We start from the raw sequence: 20,091 nt of genomic DNA, 5'->3' as shown, positions 1-20,091 counted from the left end.
GATTCTGTGTGTCCAGGAAGTTTCTCCACTACTCCCTTGAGTTTTGGTGAATTCAGGATGGTATTCTTGTCTTTGAATAATTTCTGGTTGTACTTTTTTTCTAGGGAAAGTGATGCTGGAAGATCTTCTAGTCTGCCGTCTTGCTTACATCACTCTGTGATTTTCCTGGTTATTTATCTTTTAGGTTTGTGATTGTTGCAGTTTCTGTGCTGGCTTCTCATGCTGGTTGGATTATTATTAATTTTTGAATGGGAACTTCTAAATAATAAAGTGGTTAGTGGAATGTATATGTGTGGTAGATTGATGGAGGATGAGATTTTGTGGGAAATGGATAGATTCTGTCCAGGTTTGGTGTCATATTATTAAATCTTTTTTTGTTGTTGTTAAAGAAGCTATTGCAACTCACATATGTGTCTTTTGTCTGTTGCAGTTTTGCACTATCTTCCTCCCTCTATTTTTAGCCATTTTTACTGTCAGCATTCCTAACTTCTATTAGGAATCTCTGTCTCAAGCAATAGAAATGGTCCATCAGTGTGGTTTCTTCTTCAACTCTTCTTTCTTAGGACCCTAAATATGATTACCACCGTAAAGGCATATTAGGCATGGCTTTCAGTGATGACACGTTGGAGGAAAACCTGTGTACTGTTATAGGTTCAAGACAGCATGACTATTATCTCTTAGTATTCTCCAAAGCCTTGTGCCAGATTTCATGACAGTACTTTTAGTATCGGGGGCTATGGAAATTTTCTTACTTTTTTTCTTTTGTTTCTGGGGGTTTTATAGGAAAAGTGAGGGCAAAGCGGAGCTTTATTCTGCCATCTTCTGAAGGATATAAAAATAGTAAATAACCAGAGACTTTGCAAGATTACTGTATGACTTTCTGACGTTGAGTACTTTGGAGATTACTAAGAACACAAATTTAAATACCTATAGTAACTATCTGTTTTTAGAAAAAAACAGTAATGCTTTAGATCTCCAAAGTGATTTGGTGAGGAATAAACATATCTACTATATAATCCAAAATTGCTTTTCCGTGGTCCTAGATCATAGAGAGATATATTGGTGGGTAAATGATCATATTTTCGAAGGAAATATACCAGTGATTGGCCCTTAAATTGCACCCATATATTAGAATTAATCCCTTTCTAAAGATGGATAATTTTCTTGTAGTACTAGCTGAAGATTTGTCCTTCAAACATGAATATATGTCTTAAACTATCTGCAAATATTTTCAAATTTTGAAAATTATTGTAAATATCTAGATTTCTAGCTTCTTTGGGGAATTTAGAACACCTGAGAATATCTGTCATGCATTTGTAGTGGTAAGAATAATCGTTTTTTTTTTTTTTTAATAAAACAGGTACTCTCCATTTCACCTTGCTCTTTATGCCATCCCTATCATCACCAGGCTCATTACACTCATATTACATACTCAGTCTCATTACATTCATATTACTTACTTATTTATTTATTTATTTATTTATTTTAATTATACTTTAGGTTTTAGGGTACATGTGCACAATGTGCAGGTTTGTTACATATGTATCCGTGTGCCACGTTGATTTCCTGCACCCATTAACTCGTCATCCAGCATTAGGTATATCTCCTAATGCTGTCCCTCCCCCCTCCCCCAACCCCACAACAGTCCCCAGAGTGTGATGTTCCCCTTCCTGTGTCCATGAGTTCTCATTGTTCAATTCCCACCTATGAGTGAGAACATGTGGTGTTTGGTTTTTTGTCCTTGCGATAGTTTACTGAGAATGATGTTTTCCAGTTTCATCCATGTCCCTACAAAGGATATGAACTCATCCTTTTTTATGGCTGCATAGTATTCCATGGTGTATATGTGCCACATTTTCTTAATCCAGTCTATCGTTGTTGGACATTTGGGTTGGTTCCAAGTCTTTGCTATTGTGAATAGTGCCGCAATAAACATACGTGTGCATGTGTCTTTATAGCAGCATGATTTATAGTCCTTTGGGTATATACCCAGTAATGGGATGGCTGGGTCAAATGGTATTTCTAGTTCTAGATCCCTGAGGAATCGCCACACTGACTTCCACAATGGTTGAACTAGTTTACAGTCCCACCAACAGTGTAAAAGTGTTCCTATTTCTCCACATCCTCTCCAGCACCTGTTGTTTCCTGATTTTTTAATGATGGCCATTCTAACTGGTGTGAGATGGTATCTCACTGTGGTTTTGATTTGCATTTCTCTGATGGCCAGTGATGATGAGCATTTCTTCATGTGTTTTTTGTCTGCATAAATGTCTTCTTTTGAGAAGTGTCTGTTCATGTCCTTTGCCCACTTTTTGATGGGGTTGTTTGTTTTTTTCTTGTAAATATGTTTGAGTTCATTGTAGATTCTGGATATTAGCCCTTTGTCAGATGAGTAGGTTGCAAAAATTTTCTCCCATTCTGTAGGTTGCCTGTTCACTCTGATGGTAGTTTCTTTTGCTGTGCAGAAGCTCTTCAGTTTAATTAGATCCCATTTGTCAATTTTGGCTTTTGTTAAGGCTACAGTAACCAAAACAGCATGGTACTGGTACCACAACAGAGACATAGATCAGTGGAACAGAACAGAGCCCTCAGAAATGATGCCGTATATCTACAACTATCTGATCTTTGACAAACCTGACAAAAACAAGAAATGGGGAAAGGATTCCCTATTTAATAAATGGTGCTGGGAAAACTGGCTAGCCATATGTAGAAAGCTGAAACTGGATCCCTTCCTTACACCTTATACAAAAATTAATTCAAGATGGATTAAAGACTTAAATGTTAGACCTAAAACCATTAAAATCCTACAAGAAAACCTAGGCAATACCATTCAGGACATAGGCGTGGGCAAGGACTTCATGTCTAATACACTCATATTACATACTCAGTCTCAGTAGACATTTGAGTTTATTAGTTGGAGAACAGATTTTGGAAACTAAAAGAATCAATTCATTCCAGGTTTTTATACTTAATAACTATGTGGCCTTCCACAATATGCATAATATCAATAAGTTCTATTTCCCTCATCTGTTAAATGGAGATAAAATACTTATTTTCTTCAATTATTATAATGATTAAATGAGATAATACTTCAAAAGTACTTAGTATAATTGATGGCATATAATAGCTATTTTGTATGAATTTGAAATTATTTAACATATTTGTATTCAATTGAATAATTAGTATGTTAAATTGCAAAGTAAATAAGGTTAGATGATTAGATGATTGGGAGGTAAAATATCTCTAATTAGTACTATGTACTATACTTCTGCCTCAAACAAAATGTTAGGGTTTTTTGTTGTTTTTTACTATGTGTACTTTTTTTACTTTTTCAGCTTCTATCTTAGAAGCAGCTGGTACACATGCAGATTTGTTACAAAAGTATATTGTGTGATGCTGATGTCTGTGGTATGACTGAACGCATCACCCAGATAGCATAATACCCAAGAGGTCATTTTACCCCTTCTTCCTCCCCCTTTTAGTATTCCACAGTCTCTATGTCTGTGTTTACCCAGTGTTTATCTCCCACATATAAGGGAAGAGATGCAGTATTTGGTTTTCTGTTTCTGCATTAGCTCCCTTAGGATAATGGCCTCCAGCTGCATCCATGTTGCTGCAAAAGACATGATTTTGTTCTTTTTTATTGCTGTTTATTATTCCATGGTATATATGTACCACATTTTCTATATCCAGTTCACCATTGATGAGCACCTATGTTGATTCTGTGTCTTTGCTATTATGAATGGCACTGTGGTGAATGTATGGATGCATGTGTCCATTTGGTAGAACAATTTATTTTCCTTTGGGTACATAGCCAGGTATGGGATTGCTGAGTCAAATGGTATTTCAACTCTTGGTTCTTTGAGAAATCTCCAAACTGCTCTCCAAGTGTTTAGACTAATTTACATTCCCACTAACAGTGTGTACGTGTCCCCTTTTCTCCACAGACTTGCCATCTGTTTTTATTTTTTATTTTTTTAATAATAGCTATTCTGGGCTGGGTGTGGTGGCTCATGCCTGTCATCCCAGCACTTTGGGAGGTCAAGGTGGGTGGATCACTTGAGATCAGGAGTTCGAAACCAACCAGGCCAACGTAGTGAAACCCCATCTCTACTAAAAATACAAAAAAAAAAAAAAAAATTAGCCAAGTATGGTGGCATGCGCCTGTAATCCCAGCTACTCTGGAGGCTGAAACAGGAGAATCGCTTGAACCTGGGAGGCGAAGGTTGCAGTGAGCCAAGATTGTGCCACTGCACTCCAGCCTGGGTGACAGAGTGAGACTCCATCTCAATAATAATAGCCATTCTGACTGGTGTGAGATAGTATCTCATTGTGCTTTTAAATTGCATTTCTCTGATGATTAGTGATGTGGAGCATTTTTTTCATGTTTCTTGGCCACTCGTATGTCTTCTTTTGAAATGTTTCTGTTTATGTCCTTTGCCCCACTTTATAATGGAGTTATTTGTTTTTTTGCTTGTTGGTTTAAGTTCCTTATAGATTCTAGACCTTTGTTAGATGCATAGTTCATGGATATTTTTGTCTTATTCTATAGGTTGTCTGTCTACTCTGTTGATAGTTCCTTTTGCTGTGCAAAATATTTTTAGTTTAACTAGATCCCATTTGTCAATTTCTGTTTTTATTGCAATTGCTTTTGAAGACATAGCCATACATTCTTTGCCAAGGCTGATATTGAGAAGGGTATTTACTAGGCTTTCTTCTTGGATTGTTATAGTTTGAAGTCTTACATTTAAATCTTTAATCCTTCTTGACTAAATTTTTGTATATGATAAAAAGCAGGGATCCAATTTCATTCTTCTGCATATGGCTTGCCAGCTATCCCAGCATTATTTATTGAGTATGCAGTCCCTATTGCTTATTTTTTTCTGGGATTCTCAAAGATCAGATGATTGTAGGTATATGGCTTTATTTCTGGGTTCTCTACTCTGTTCAGTTGGTCTATGTGTCTGTTTTTGTACCAGTACAACGCTGTTTTCGTTACTGTAGCCCTGTAATATAGTTTCAAGCCAGGTAGTATGATGCCTTCAACTTTGTTCTTTTTGCTTAGGGTTGCTTTGGCTATTAGACTTCTTTTTTGATTCATATGAATTTTAGAATAGCTTCTCCTAATTCTGTTAAAAATGACATTGGTAGTTTGATAGGACTCCACTGAACCTGTAAATTGCTTTGGGCAGTATGGCCGTTAAATGACATAGATTCTCAATCCATTCGCGTGGACTGTTTTTTCATTTATTTGTGCCATTTCTGATTTCTTTCAGCAGTGTTTTTGCAGTTCTCGTTGTAGAGATCTTTCACCTTCTTGGTTACATGCATTCCTAGGTGTTTCACAAAATGTTAGTTTTTTAAATCAACTACTTTGACAATCTGTTATTCTTACAGTTAAAAATGAAGCAGCCTCAGAACTTCCAGATACAGCAGAAAATCTTCCAGCAGTGTACCCATCAATTAGTGACCTAATAATTCGATTTGATTTAAACAAAGTGATCGGTAAGTACAGATTTATGTTTGAATACAGTAGAACACAATCTAAGAATGAAAATATTTCAACTGTATAGTTCTGTTAAAAAACAGGAAATTCAAAGAAGGAGTAGTCTTTCTCAACTTAAGTTCGTTCTGCTCAATCAATCTACATGTCAATTAAGTGTATCTTTAAATTACGTGTTTTTACTCCATCAGACAACATTGATTTTGTAATGTTTCATATATTTCCCTTTACCTACTCATGAAACAAAATACATATAGGCTTTCCACTACTGTGAATTTTCATAACATAAACTAGATGCTATATGAATAGTTCCTTGAGGACATAGTTGTCATTTCTTATACCATCTTTTGTATAACAAGATGGAAAGACAAATGGAACTAGTACCATATAGGCAATATGGCTGCCTTGTGATGTGCTTATTATTAAGTTTGCAATGTCAAATGGTGAAAAAGATCGTCAGAATGTGGAAGAAGCTAGAATATATGTGAAAGGTAGTGGTAGTGTGGTTAAGTGACTATTTTCTAATAAGATAAAACCAAAGTGTTCTGTGGTAGCTTTCAAATCACTCCTTAAAGGCAACAGGCAAGCATGAGCCAAATGGCAAACTGAAAACATCCAAACTCTCATTTCCTGACAGAAACATTGAAAAAAATTAGAATAATCTATCAGAACCAACTTTGTCAGAGCTCCAGAAAATAGTCACAGATTTATAGCAACCAAGAGAATACCTAATTAGGAAATGTCTCTCTTCAAATGGTAAGAAAGTTTTGTGGAACTGTCAAAGGAGTGCTCCAGCAAAAGCCAGTATGAAAAGAATATGAAAAACTCCTGGCAATCACAGCATTACTAGTAGACCTGCCCTATTAAAACTTCTAGGCTGGGCGCAGTGGCTCATGCCTGTACTCCAAGCACTTTGGGAGGCCGAGGCAGGTGGATCATGAGGTCAGGAAATCAAGACCATCCTGGCCAACATGGTGAAACCCCATCTCTACAAAAATACAAAAAATTAGACGGGCGTGGTGGTACACGCCTATAGTCCCAGCTACTCGGGAGGCTGAGGCAGGGGAATCGCTTGAACCTAGGAGGAGGAGGTTTCAGTGACCTGAGATCACGCCACTGCACTCCAGCCTGGCAACAGAGCAAGACACCGTCAAACAAACAAACAAAAAAACCCGGAATTGTTCAAGTTAAAATGAAAGAATGCTAGACAGTAACTTCAACCATATGAGGAAATAAAGATCTCTGGCAAAGATAGGTCCATTGGCAAATATAAAAGCCATTATTATTATAATTTTGGCTTGTAACTCTACTCTTTGTATCTATAATACTCAAAAGACAAATATATAAAAATAATTACAAATTTATGTTATGGACATACAATATATAAAGACATGATTTGTGATGTTAACAACAAGGATAAGTTAGACGGTGCTGCATAAGAGTATACTTTTTGGATGGATTGAAGTTGAGTTGGTGTCAATTCAAATTAAATTGTTATAACTTTAAGATGTTATATATTATTTGCTTGGTAATCACAAAGAAAATATCTATGATGCATGCATGAAGAAAAGAGAAAGGAATCAAAACATGTCCCTACAAAAAGTCAACTAAACACAAAAAAGATGGAATTAGAGGAAATGAAGAGCAAAAAAGTATAACATACAAAAAACAGGTATCAAAATGGCAGAAATGTCTTTCCTTATCAGTAATTATTTTAAATGTAAATTGATAAAACTCTTCACACAAAAGGCAGAAATTTGCAGAATGAATTTTTTTTTAAATGATCAACTACATGCTGCTTAAAAAAGATACACTTTAGATGAACAAAAATGACAAAACTTTAGCTAGATTGACTAGGGAAAAATAATACTCAAGTTGCTAAAAATCAAAACAGAAAGTGGGAACATTACAACCGATTTTAAAAGAATAAAAAGCATTGTAAGAGAACACTGTGAACAATTGTATGCCGAAAAACTGGATAACCTAGAGGAAATGAACAAATTGCTAGAAATACACAATCTACCAGAACTGACTTATGAAGAAATATCTAAATAGACCCCTAATTAAGATGAATACTGAATCCTAATTAAAATTTTCCAACAAAGAAAAATCCAGGACCAGACAACTTTATGGGTTAATATTACCAAATATTTAAAGAAGAATTAAAACTAATCCTTCTCAAATTCTTTCAAAAAACTGAAGAGGAGGGAATACTTCCTAATTCATTCTATGAGGACAGCATTATCCTGATACTAAAGTCAGAAATGCTATAAGAAAGCAAATGACAGACCAATATCCCTTATGAATAATGATGCAAAATCCTCAACAAAATATTAGTAAATAAAATTTAGTAGCATATAAAAAAATACATCATGAATTTATGAGTTTTATTTCTCAAATGCAAGGATAGTTCAATAGACAAAAGTCAATCAGTGTGATATACCATGTTAGCATAATTAACAACAACAAAAAACCCCACTGGATCTTCTCAGTTGATGCAGAGAAAGCATTTGACCAAATTCAATACCCTTTCATGTAAAAACAGTAAACAAGCTAGGAATAGAGCACTTCCACATCATGATAAAAAGCCAAATACAAAAAATCCACAACTAACATCATATTCAATGGTGAAAGATTAAAAATGTTTTCCTTAAGATCAGGAGCAATATAAGGACACCTGTTTAGATAACTTCTAGTCAAAATAGTATTCAAAATCTATCTGGACCAGTTAGAATAGAAGATAGGTAGATGATAGATAGTTAACATCCAAACTGGAAAGGAAGAAATAAAATTATCTGCCAAGATGTGACATTATCTTATATGAAGAAAGCCCTAATGATTCCACAAAACAACTGTTAGATCTAATAAACAAATTTAGCAAAGTTGGAGGACACAAAATGAACACACAAAAATTGGTTACATATCTATGCACTGGTAGTGAGCTATCTGAAAAGAATTAAGAAAACAGTTCCATTTACAATGGCATCAAAAGAACAAAATATTTAGGAATAAATTTAACCAAGAAGGCAAAAGGCAAAAGGCTTGCATACTGAAAACTACCATATAATGCTGAAAACAATTAAGAAGACATAAATAAATGGAAAGACATCTCATGTTCATGGATTAGAACTTTTTTTTTGTTTTTGTTTTTGTTTTTTTTTTTGAGATTGAGTCTTGCTCTGTCACCCAGGCTGTGCAGTGGCGCAATCTTGGCTCACTGCAACCTCCACCTCCCAGGTTCAAGCAATTCTCCTGACTCAGTCTCCCTAGTAGCTGGAATTATGGGCACATGCCACCACGCTCAGCTAATTTTTGTATGTTTAGAAGAAACGTGGTTTCACTGTGTTGTCCAGACTGGTCTCAAACTCCTGACCTCAAGTGATTCGCCTGCCTTGGCCTCCCAAAGTGCTGGGATTACAAGCATGAGCCACCGTGCCCGGCCAGAAGACAGTATTACTAAGGTGACAATAATACCCAAAGTGATCTACACCTTCAATGCAATCTGCAGTTCTTATCAAATTCCCATAATACTTATGAGGTTATTGTTGCAAAATAGAAAACTCTATCTTAAAAATCATAGGAATACAAGGGACCACACATATCCAAAACAATTTTGAAAAAGGAGAATAAACTTGGAAGTCTCACACTTCCTGATTTCAAAACTTACTATAAAGCTATGGTAATCAAAAGAGTGATATACTGGCATAAAGCAGACATACAGACCAATGGAGATAGAATTGAGAAACTGGAATTAAATCTTTGCTATGTGGTCAAATAACTTTCAGCAAAGTTGCCAATACCATTTACTGGGAAAAAGGCAGTCTTTCCACAAACAGTGCTTTCACAAAAAGACAGCCTCTTCCACAAACCAGATATTCACGTCAAAAGAATGAAGTTGAATCCTTACCTTACATTATATACAAAAATTAAAATGGACCAAATACCTACATATAAGACCTAAAACCATTAAAACTCTGAGAGAAAAACAGGGAAAAGGCATCATGACATTGAAGTTAGCAATTATTTTTTGGGTATGACTCCCAAAGCACAGACAACAAAAGAAAAAAATAGGTAAGTTGGACTTCATCAAAATTAAAAACTTTTCTCATCAAAAGACAGTATCAGAGAATAAAAGCACAACCCAGAGAGTGGGAGAAAATATTTGCAAATTACATATCTGATAAGGGCTTAATGTCTAGAATATACAAGGAAGTTTTATAAATTAACAAAAAACTCAACTCCATTTAAAAATGGGCAAGTGATTTGAATAGACATTTTTCCAGGGGAGATATACAAATTGCTAATTTGCCCTACAAAAGATACTTAGTATCATTGGCCATTAGAGAAATGCAAACCAAAATCACAATAAGATATCACTTCATAGCCATTAGGATGACTCTCATTATAAAAACAGAAAATAAGGAATGTTGGCAAGGATGTAGACAAATTAGAACTTTTGTAAATTGTTCATGGGAATGTAAAACTGTCACTGCTGTGAAAAACAGTTTGGTTGTTTATCAAAAAGTTAAACATGGAGTTCTCATATGATCTATTTACTTCAAGGTGTAGGTGTAGACCCAAAAGAATTGAAAACAGGTACTTGTGCACCAGTGTTTATAACAGCATTATTCACATTAGCCAAAAGTTGTAAACAACCCAATCTCCATCAGCAAATGAATGCAGAAACAAAATATGGTATATACATACAATGAAATATTATTTCACTTTAAAAATGAATCATGTTTTGAAACATGCTACAAAGTGAATGAATCTTGAAATATTATGGTAAGTGAAATAAGGCAAATAAAAAAGATAAATATTGTATCTTATTGTACCACTTATATGAGGTACCTAGAATAAGTAGACAGAAAGTAAAGGTTCCGAAGGCCTGGCAATAGAGGCTAACAGGGATTTATTGCTTAATGGGCAGAGTTCGAGTTTAGAAAGGTGAAGACTTTCTGAAGATAGATGGTGGTGATGGTTGCACAACAAAGTGATTGTGGTTAATACAATTAATCATACATTTAAAATGGTTAAAATAATAAATTTTCTATTATGTATATTTTACCACAATAAAAATGAAGGTATTCTGATAAAAATACAAAAACTACAAAAGAAATTTTATTTTATTTTATTTTTTAAGTTCCGGGGTACATGTGCAGGATGTGCAGGTTTGTTACATAGGTAAATGTGTGTTAAGGTGGTTTGCTGAACCTATCAACCCATCACCCAGGTATTAAGCCTGGCATGCATTAGCTCTTATTCCTAATGCTGTACCCCGCACCCCACAGCCCTCTGACAGACCCCAGTGTGTGTTGTTCCCCTCCCTGTGTCCATGTGTTCTCACTGGTCAGCTCCCACTTACAAGTGGGAATATGCGGTATTTGGTTTTCTGTTCCTGCATTAGTTTGGTGAGGATAATGGCTTCCAGCTTCATCCATGTCCCCACAAAGGACATGACCTCATTTCTTTTTATAAGCCAAGGTTCTTTTTTTTTTGAGACGAAGTCTCGCTCTGTCACCAGGCTGGAGCGCAGTGGCGCAATCTCGCCTCCTGGATTCAAGCGATTCTCCTGCCTCAGCCTCCCGAGTAGCTGGGACTACAGACACGTGCTGGGTGCTGTGATTAGTGCCTGTAATCCCAGCACTTTGGGAGGCTGAGGCGAGTGGATCACCCGAGGTCAGGAGTTCGAGACCAGCCTGGCCCACATGGTGAAGCCACATCTCTACCAAAAGTACAAAATTTAGCTGGGCTTGGTGGCACGCGCGTGTAGTCCCAGTTACTCAGGAGGCTGAAGCAAGAGGCTTGCTTGAACCTGGGAGGCAGAGGTTGCAGTGAGCTGAGATTGCGCCACTGCACTCCAGCCTGGGAGAGAGAGCAAGACTCTGTCTCAAAAAATAAAACAAAACAAAAAAAAAGAAAATTTCAAAACGTATGAAGAACTGTGCAGAATTTATGGATCTACAAAAGTTGAACATCTCTACACTATTTTCATCTCTATCAAATATTGCAGAAAAAAACTGGTTTATTAAGGATGTAAATCCTTCTGTGCTAGACATATTAAACAGATACTTATAGAACACTTCACTCAATGAATGGAGTACACATGCAAAAATTGAATACATATTAGGCCACACATTAAGTTTCAATGAATACCAAAAAATGATTTCCACAAATCACATTTTCTATGATGCAATAAAACAGAACTAAATGATAAAAAAGGTAAAAATTCTTCTGCAAAATTTAAAATCCTATTTATAAGCTGAAGAAAACATAATGGACACTAGGATATATTTGAGACCAAATTAAAATTAAAACACTACAGAGAAGCACTTACAAGAGGTCCTTAAATAGGTTTTTATAAGGAAATTTAAAGGTTGCATATGATAGAAAATAAGGAAAACTAAAAAGTTAGAATTATAAGTTCATAGCAAGAAGGTAGAAAAAGAAGATGATAAAATTTGAAAACTAAAAGTAGAAAAAAGACTAAAATAAGAGAATTATTTTTTTAAAAGAAGAGGACATAGAAATAATATCAGTGGAATAAAAAGCTGATAGTTTACAAAGACTTATGCATGGAAGTATATATATTTAGCAAATAAACTAGAAGGCATTAATTGAGAGGATTTAGGAAAGGTGGCATTTGTAATAGCATAGTTCTAAATTTTCTTCATCTCTCTTTATGAGTTATAGTTTGGTCTCTTACCATAATCCCATATTTCCCCAAGTTTTTGTTCATTCTTTTTTATTCTTGTTTCTTTATTTTTGTCTGAGTTGTTTCAGGGAGCTAGTCTTCGAGCTCTGAGATTCCTTCCTCAGCTTGGTATATAGTGCTGTTAATACTTGTGATTAACAAGACATTAAACTTTCAACTCAGCCTTATTTCTGGGCTCAATGCAAGCCTAGCTAAGTGCTGAAGGAATACTCTTAGGATAGAATTAACTGCAAATACTGTGAAAGGTGTTTGGTGTGTGGGGGGGAGTTCTTTTAATTTAAAAAGAAATGCTGACATTGGAAGAAATCTCTATAAAAACAGTAACTGAACATGAGCTTTAAGTAACAGATTTCAGTGGTAACACACAGAATAAAGTAAAGTTTTTCTAAAAATGATTTGCGAATACCTAAACAAATGTCTGAATATAGCTTTCAGCAATCAAAAAGAGCAATACTTGGGGAAGGGAGAAAAGATAATCTCTAGCATCACCCCTTTTAATATCCAAATGAACAACTTTCAATAGAAAAAAATTACAGGGCATAATAAAAAGAAGTAAGTATGGACAAATCAAAGGAGCAAAATAAATGAGAGAAACCATTCCTGAGGAAGCTTGTACAATGTACTTACTAGACAGACTTTAAAACGACTATATTAGGCCAGGTATGGTGGCTCAAGCCTGTGATCCTAGCACTTTGGGAGGCCAAGGTGGGTGGATCAGTTGAGGCCAGGAGTCTGAGACCAGTCTGGCCAACATGGTGAAACTTCATCTCTACTAGAAATACAAAAATTAGCTGGGCATGGTAATGCACACCTGTAATCCCAGCTATTAGGGAGGCTGAAGCAGGAGAATTGCTTGAACCCAGTGGGTAGAGATTACAGTGAGCCAAGATCGTGCTACTGAATTCCAGCCTGGGCAACAGAGTGAGACTCCATCAAAACAAACAAACAAACAAAAAAAACCACCCACTATCTTAAATATCCTCAAAGAGCTAAAGGAAAACATGGACGAAGAACAAAAGGAAATCAGAAAAACTTTGTAAAAAAAGTGGAATAAAGATGATAAAAAATAAACAATATCCTTAGTTCAAAAGTATAATAGTTGAAATAAATAATTCATAGAGAGATTCAACAGCAGATCTAAGCAGACAAAAGGAAGAATCAGTGAATCTGAACATAGGACAATTGTGATTATTAAGTCTGAGAAGCAGGAATAAAAACGAAGGAAAGGGAAGGGACCTGTGGGACACCACATCAAGTGGATCAGCAACACATTATGTGGGTATCAGAAGGAGAAAAGAGAAAAAAGCAGAAGGAATTTGTGAAGAAATAATGGGTAAAAAATATCCCGAATTTGATGAAAGACATGCACCTACACATTTAAAACTAACCAAACTCCAAGTAGAATAAACTCAGAGATCCACACCCAGACACATTGTAATTCTGTCAAAATGCAAAGACAGCCCTGTGGAATGACATCAGCAAGATGGTGGAATAAGATTTCCTAGTGCTTTTGCCCTTATAGAAACGTCAGTTTGAACAGCTGTCTACACATGAAAATACCTTTACCACAGCTAAAGAAACCAGATGAGAGATTACAGCACTTGAGTGTAACGCAGATATAAGAAAGATGCATTGAAGAGGGGAAGAAGGACAGTTTTACATAATCTGCATCACTCCCTCCTTAACTTCGGGCAGCACAGTATGGAGAGAGATATCCTTAATGTGAGGAAAGGAAGGTTAAATGAGCACTGGACTTTTCCTTGGATCCCAGTATTCAGCCCACTGGAGTAAAATCCAATGCCAGCCAGGCCCCTACAGCCACAAACTCTAGGCCAGTATCTGCAGACCCAGCCTCCAGGCCCACCCCAATGCCAGGCCGGCTCCTGTGGCTCCAGGCTTCTTCAGGCCAGCTCTGCAAATGCAGTCTCCAGTTTTGTCCACCATCAGACCAACCCTAGCAGTCCCAGCTCCAGGCTGGCCCCAGAGGCCCCAGGCTTCAGGCCCGCCCCTATTCCAGGACAGCTCCACAGACTCAAGCTTCAGGCCTGCCCCTGAAGGCCTCCTCTCCAGGCCTGCCCTACAGATGGAGCCTTCAGGCCCATTCTGGCACCAGTCCAGCTCCCACAGATTCAGCCTCTAGTCTTGCTCCACTTCCAGGCAAGCTCCAGTGATCCCAGCCTTCGGGTCAACCTCACCACTAGGCTGGAATTTGCAGCCCTAGAGTCCAGGCCACCACCTGCAAACCAACACTGCCTCAACACTGAGCTTGCCCCATAGACTCAGTCTTCTGGGCTGCCCCAGCACCAAGCTGGCCCCAGAGCTTCACACCCCAGACCGATCCCAGAGCCAGGTCAGCCCCAGTAGCTCCAGGCCCTAAGCTTGCCCCTGAAAACTCAGGCTTCAGATGTACCTGAGGCTCCAAGTCTGCCCCATTGTCAGGTCAGCCGTAGTAGCTCCAGGCTTCAGACTGCCACCAGCACTATACCAGCCTCTGTGAACCTATCCTCCAGACCAGTAGCAATCAACTAAGCTTTATTCCTGAGTTTAGGCCCCAGGCCATCAAGTCCAGCCTCAGATTCCAGGCCTATTTATGTGTATCCAACCTCTAGGCCTGCCTCAGTACCAGGCCAGTCTGCAGATACTGATACAGGCCTGCTCAGTGTCTGGTAATTTTCTGTGGCCCCAGACTTGCCTCTGCAAACTCAGGTTCAAGGTCCAAGTTTGCTTCAGATTTACCCACTGTCAGGCTGGCTCTCACAACTCCAGGCTTTAGGCCAGCACCCATGGACCCAGCCTCTAGCTCCACCCCAGTGCCAGGTCAGCACCAACAAACCCCAGAACCAATCCATCTCCATGGAGCAAAGTTCCAGGTTCATCCAAGCACCTAGCTGTCCCTACAAACTCAGGCTAAAGGTCCACCCCTGTACCAAGTCATTCTCCAAGGACCCAGACATCAGACCAGTTCCCACAAATACAAGATTCAGGCCTGCACCTGTGGGCCCAGTCAATGGGTTCACTCCAGTGGACCCTACCTACAGACCTGATTTTGTGGACATGACTTATAGAATCATAGTGGATCCCAGTGCAAAGCCAGCCAATGTGGACCCAGGCTCTAGGCCCAACCTGGCAGACTCAGGCACCAGACCCACCCGCCTTCTCATCCAGACACTACGCCAGCCTGCCTGAGAACTCCAGCAGCAAGACTACTCATGAACCAAGCCAGATGACCAACCCATAGTCTCTGGTTGAGCTGAATGGTAAAGGGCTTTTTTTTTTTTTGCCAAGGCCAGTTTGTAAAGACTGAAATAAGTGCTTACTTCTTCAAATGTGAAAATACCAATCCATGGGCACAAGAATTGTGAACAATCAGGAAACATAACATCACCAAAGGAACAAAAAGAGCACTAGTAATTGATCCTACATAAATGGAGATTTATAAACTGTCTGACAGAAAGTTCAAAATAATCTTAAGGAAATTCAGTGAACTACAAAAGAAAACAGACAACTAAGAAAAATCAGGAAAATAAGCAAAATGAATTCAATAAAGAGATAGAAATCATACAAAAGAACCAGACAGAAATTCTAGAGCTAAAGAACTCAATGATTGAACTGAAAAATTCCATATTGCATTTCAGTAGCAGAATAGATCAGGCAAAAGAAAGAATCAGTAAGCTGGAACACAGATCATTTGAAATTACCCAGAGAAAAAAAGAAAATAAGAAAGTAAAAAAAAAACAAAAAACCCTGCAAGAATTATGGGACACTGCTATAGTTTGAATATGTCCACCCAAAAGCATGCATTGGAAACTTAATTCCCAATGCAGCAGTGTTCAGAGGTGCAGCCTTAATGTGTAGTGATTAGGCCATGAAGGCAGAGTGAATAGATTAATGCTATTATCACAGAGGAGTAGGTTTGTTATCTTAGGGGTGGGTTTATTGTAAAAGGGGAAATTTGATTCCATCTGTCTTTCTTTTGCCCCCTTTGTGCTTCCAAAATACACTGGTGGGACAAGAATAGAATAGGCATTGCCATCCCAAAGTGACAAAATAGGCAAGATAAAAGGAGATAACTGGCTCCAAGTAAGTCCAAAGTACAACAAGGAAAGCAACGCTAAATCTTAAAAAAGCTTACATTTTTTTGACTTCATGTTCCACCCTCTGAGCACACTTGGGTGGGGGTTGGGCCCTCAAAGTCTCAGGCAGCCCCACCTCTATGCCTTTGCTGGCCTCAGCCCAGACAGCAACCCTCATGGGTTGGAGTCTTGTGCCTGCAGCTTTCCCAGACTCGCATTACATCTTAGTGGTCTACAGTTTTGAAATCTCATGGCCAGCCCCACTCCCAAGGCTCCACTGTGCCTAGTGGTAACTCTGACTCCACGGTCCACTCAGCATTGTTCTAATGGGGGCTGTCTGTGGTGGCTCAGCCCCTGTGACATGTTTCTGTCTGGGACCCCAGACTGTCCATGACATTCTCTGACATCTAGATGGAGGAAGACATGCCCCCACACTCTTGCATTCTGCATGCCTGCAGAACTAACACCACATAAACACCACCAAGGCCGACTGCTTGTGTCCTCTGGAGTGCTAGCCCAGACTGCACCTGGGGCCATTGGCACCACAGCTGGAGCAGCCAAGGAGCACCTTGCCATTCCTGGGTCCTGGCTGCTGCACTCAGCCTTGCAGAACATGGGCTCTATTGTGTTCTACCCTTCCAGGGTCCAGAGTCACTACTCTGGGGTACCTCCTCTCCCAGTGCCCAAGTTGCCAGTGTGGTCTGTTGGCTCTAGAACTCAAATTGCAGCTGTGCCCTTCTCCCAAGGGCCTGAGCCTTTGGAATGCATTTTTTCTCCAGAGCTGTGTCAGTGCTTCATTCTGATTCACAGGGTCAGGTTACAGCCATATTCCTGTCCCTGAGCCAAACTACTGAAGAGTGCCTCAGAGTCAGAGTCCTCAGTTTTGTGGAAGATTTGCATCCACCTGTGCCTCAGAGAGTAAACCTGATCCCACATACTGGATACTACAGTAGTTTTGCAAGACACTAAGCACAGGACCCCAATTTTACAGCCACTTCAATCCTATGCCCTGGAACATAGTGCTGCTGAGGCTGCCTGCAGGTCATATCAGACCCAACACAAAGAGGGATTTCTCAGCTAAGTTTCATTACTATGGGAAAAATGAGAGCAGGAGGTACTCCTGAAGCCCTTGTCACTGAGAACCCTAACAGCTACACAGCTACGATCACTGCCACAAATTTCTGCCACCTAGGCCACTGAGGCACCCACAGTCATCACTGACATGGATCCCAGGTAAGGAAGCTGCACAGAGATAACATCACTGTGCCTACCTGGAACCAGAGTCACCACACCCTACCCAAAACACTACCCTCTGGTCCATCTGCAGGTGGGTCTTTTTCAAAAAAAAAGCCACTCTGTAAGTTTGGAAAGGAGACTGCTCTAACAGTGTGCAGACCTCAACACAGGTACATAAGAATCATAAAAAAGCAAGAAAAGACACCACCACTAAAGGAACACAGTAACTGACACCAAAGAAACAGAAATTTCCTGAAAAGGAATTCAAAATAATGATTTTAAGGTAACTCACTAAGATATAAGAAAATACGAATAGACAATTCACTGAAATCAAGAAAATAATTCATCATCTGAATGATAAAGTCAATAAAGACATAGATATTATTTTAAAAGGGAAATAAACAGAAATCTTGGAGTTGAACTCAGTGAATGAAATAAAAACTGCAGTTGAGAGCTTTGACAGCAGACTAGATCAAGCAGAAGAAAAAAGTCTGCGACCTTTCAGATAGGTCTTTTGAAACGACTCTATCAGAGAAGAAAAAAAAAATGAAGAACACTAAAGGACTTATGAGACATCATTAGGTTAGCAAACATTGACACTACAGGTATTAAAGAAGGAAACAAAGTGGAGAAAGGGATGGAAAGCTTATTTAGTGAATTAAATGATGAAAATTATTTCAAGTCTTAAGGAAGACATGGATGTCTAGATCCATGAAGCTCAAAGTTTTCAAACAGATTCAGTCCAAAAAAAGTCATTTTCAAGGCACATTATAATCAAACTGTCAAAGTCAAAAGAATTTTAAAAACAGCAGGAGAAAAGCATCAAGTGACATCGAGGACATTTCCATCAGATTTCTTTGTAGAAATCTTGCAGGCCAGCAGAGAATTAAATGATATGTTCAAAGTTCTAAAAGAAAAAAAAACATTAGTCAAGAATACTATACCCATGAAAGATGTTCTGAGTAATAAAGGAAAAATAATATTTTTACAAAGAAAACTTGAGGGAACTTATTACCACTATATTTATTTTACAAGAAATGCTCAAGGGATTTCTTCAAGTGGAAATAAAAGGACAGTAAATACTATCATGAATACATGTGGAAGTATAAACATCATGGGTAGAGATAAACAAAAAAATCCAGAATACTGTAATGGTGGTATGTAGATCATATGTATCTCTAGAATAAAGGTTAAAAGTCAAAATTGTCAGAAATAACTAAAGCTACAATAAGTTACATAATTCAAAAAGATGTAAATTGTGACATCAAAATCATAAACGGGGGAAGATATAAATCTACAGTTTAGATATGCAACCAAAATAAAGTTGTTATCAGCTTAAATTACTTGCTTAAAACCTAGATGTTGACTGGGCATGGTGGCTCATGCCTGTAATCCTAGCACTTTGGGAGGCTGAGGTGGGCAGATCACCTGAGGTCAGGAGTTCAAGACCACCCTGGCCAACATGGTGAAACCCCAACTAAAAATACAAAAATTCGCTGTGTGTGGTGGCATATGCTTGTAATCACAGCCGCTCAGAAGGCTGAGGCAGGAGAATCACTTGAATCCAGGAGGCAGAGGTTGCCGTGAGCCGAGATCACACCATTGCACTCCAGCCTGGGTGACGGAGCAAGACTCTGTCTCACCTACATGTTTTATGTAATCCATAGTGTATTTATAGCAGATTTACAAACAATAAAGAGAAAAGAATCAAAGTTTAGAACTACAAAAAATATTAAATCATAAAGGTAGGCAGCAAAAGAGAAGGAAAAGGGCAAAAGATCTGCAAAACAACCAGGAAACAAATAACAAAATGATAATAGTAAGTTCTTACCTATAAATAACCTTGAATGTAAATGGAATAAATTCTTAATCAAGGACATAGATTGGCCGAGTAGATTTTTAAAAATACACCTTCTTCTTATTAGAGTGTATTAATCTTGAACACTTTCACTTAGGTGAAATTGGGTGTGAGTCATGCAATTCAGGGAAGACTTTAGAATACAAAGGATTTACTGACATGATTCTTTACTACTTTTATGTCTGGTAGTAGATTACACATGTCCATTGGAAGATTACATAATCAAGGCTGAACAACTAAAAGGTTATTCCCTTCAAGAATAAAATTTTGAGCCATCTTAACTAGGAAAGAGCCTTAGGTAGCCAAACAGTTGGCTGTGGGAAAGGGAGGATATGGAATTATTGGTGGAAGGAAGTGAGAAATATAAATTGAAGCCTTGTAATGGATTATAAATCCATTACTATAGTACCTGTACATATTTTAATGTATATATTAGTCATGTTTTTTCCTCCCTTTCTGTCTCTTAGTCTTATGTTTTTGATATTAGCTTTACAATTTACTTATAAATCAAAAAACATCTGAATGAGATCAGAAGGACAGAATAACCTTTATTAGTACCACTTTTGCTGTATCCCATACATTTGGTGTGTTGTATTCTCATTTTCATTTGTTTCAAGAAATTTTAAATTTCCTTAATTTCTTTATTCATGCATTTGTTATTCAAGAAAATGTTGTTTAATTTCCATATGTTAATACAATTTCCAAG

At 37.9% G+C, this 20,091-nt stretch overlaps 1 protein-coding gene across 1 annotated transcript in view; it reads left to right on the top strand.

Moving 5' to 3' along the window:
• Window positions 1-20,091, top strand: part of LOC116461863 (coiled-coil domain-containing protein 7-like) — a 286,960-nt gene that overhangs the window by 172,544 nt on the left and 94,325 nt on the right. Inside the window, 1 exon segment of the mRNA XM_058436561.1 lies at window positions 5,398-5,505. Coding sequence (XP_058292544.1) covers window positions 5,398-5,505 — 108 coding nt within the window.

Source organism: Hylobates moloch, unplaced genomic scaffold (assembly GCF_009828535.3).
Source record: "Hylobates moloch isolate HMO894 unplaced genomic scaffold, HMol_V3 SCAFFOLD_3, whole genome shotgun sequence".
In the NCBI taxonomy this organism is placed as follows: Eukaryota; Metazoa; Chordata; class Mammalia; order Primates; family Hylobatidae; genus Hylobates; species Hylobates moloch.
Note: the sequence above shows the minus strand (reverse complement) of the source record. Positions and strands in the feature narration are given on the sequence as shown.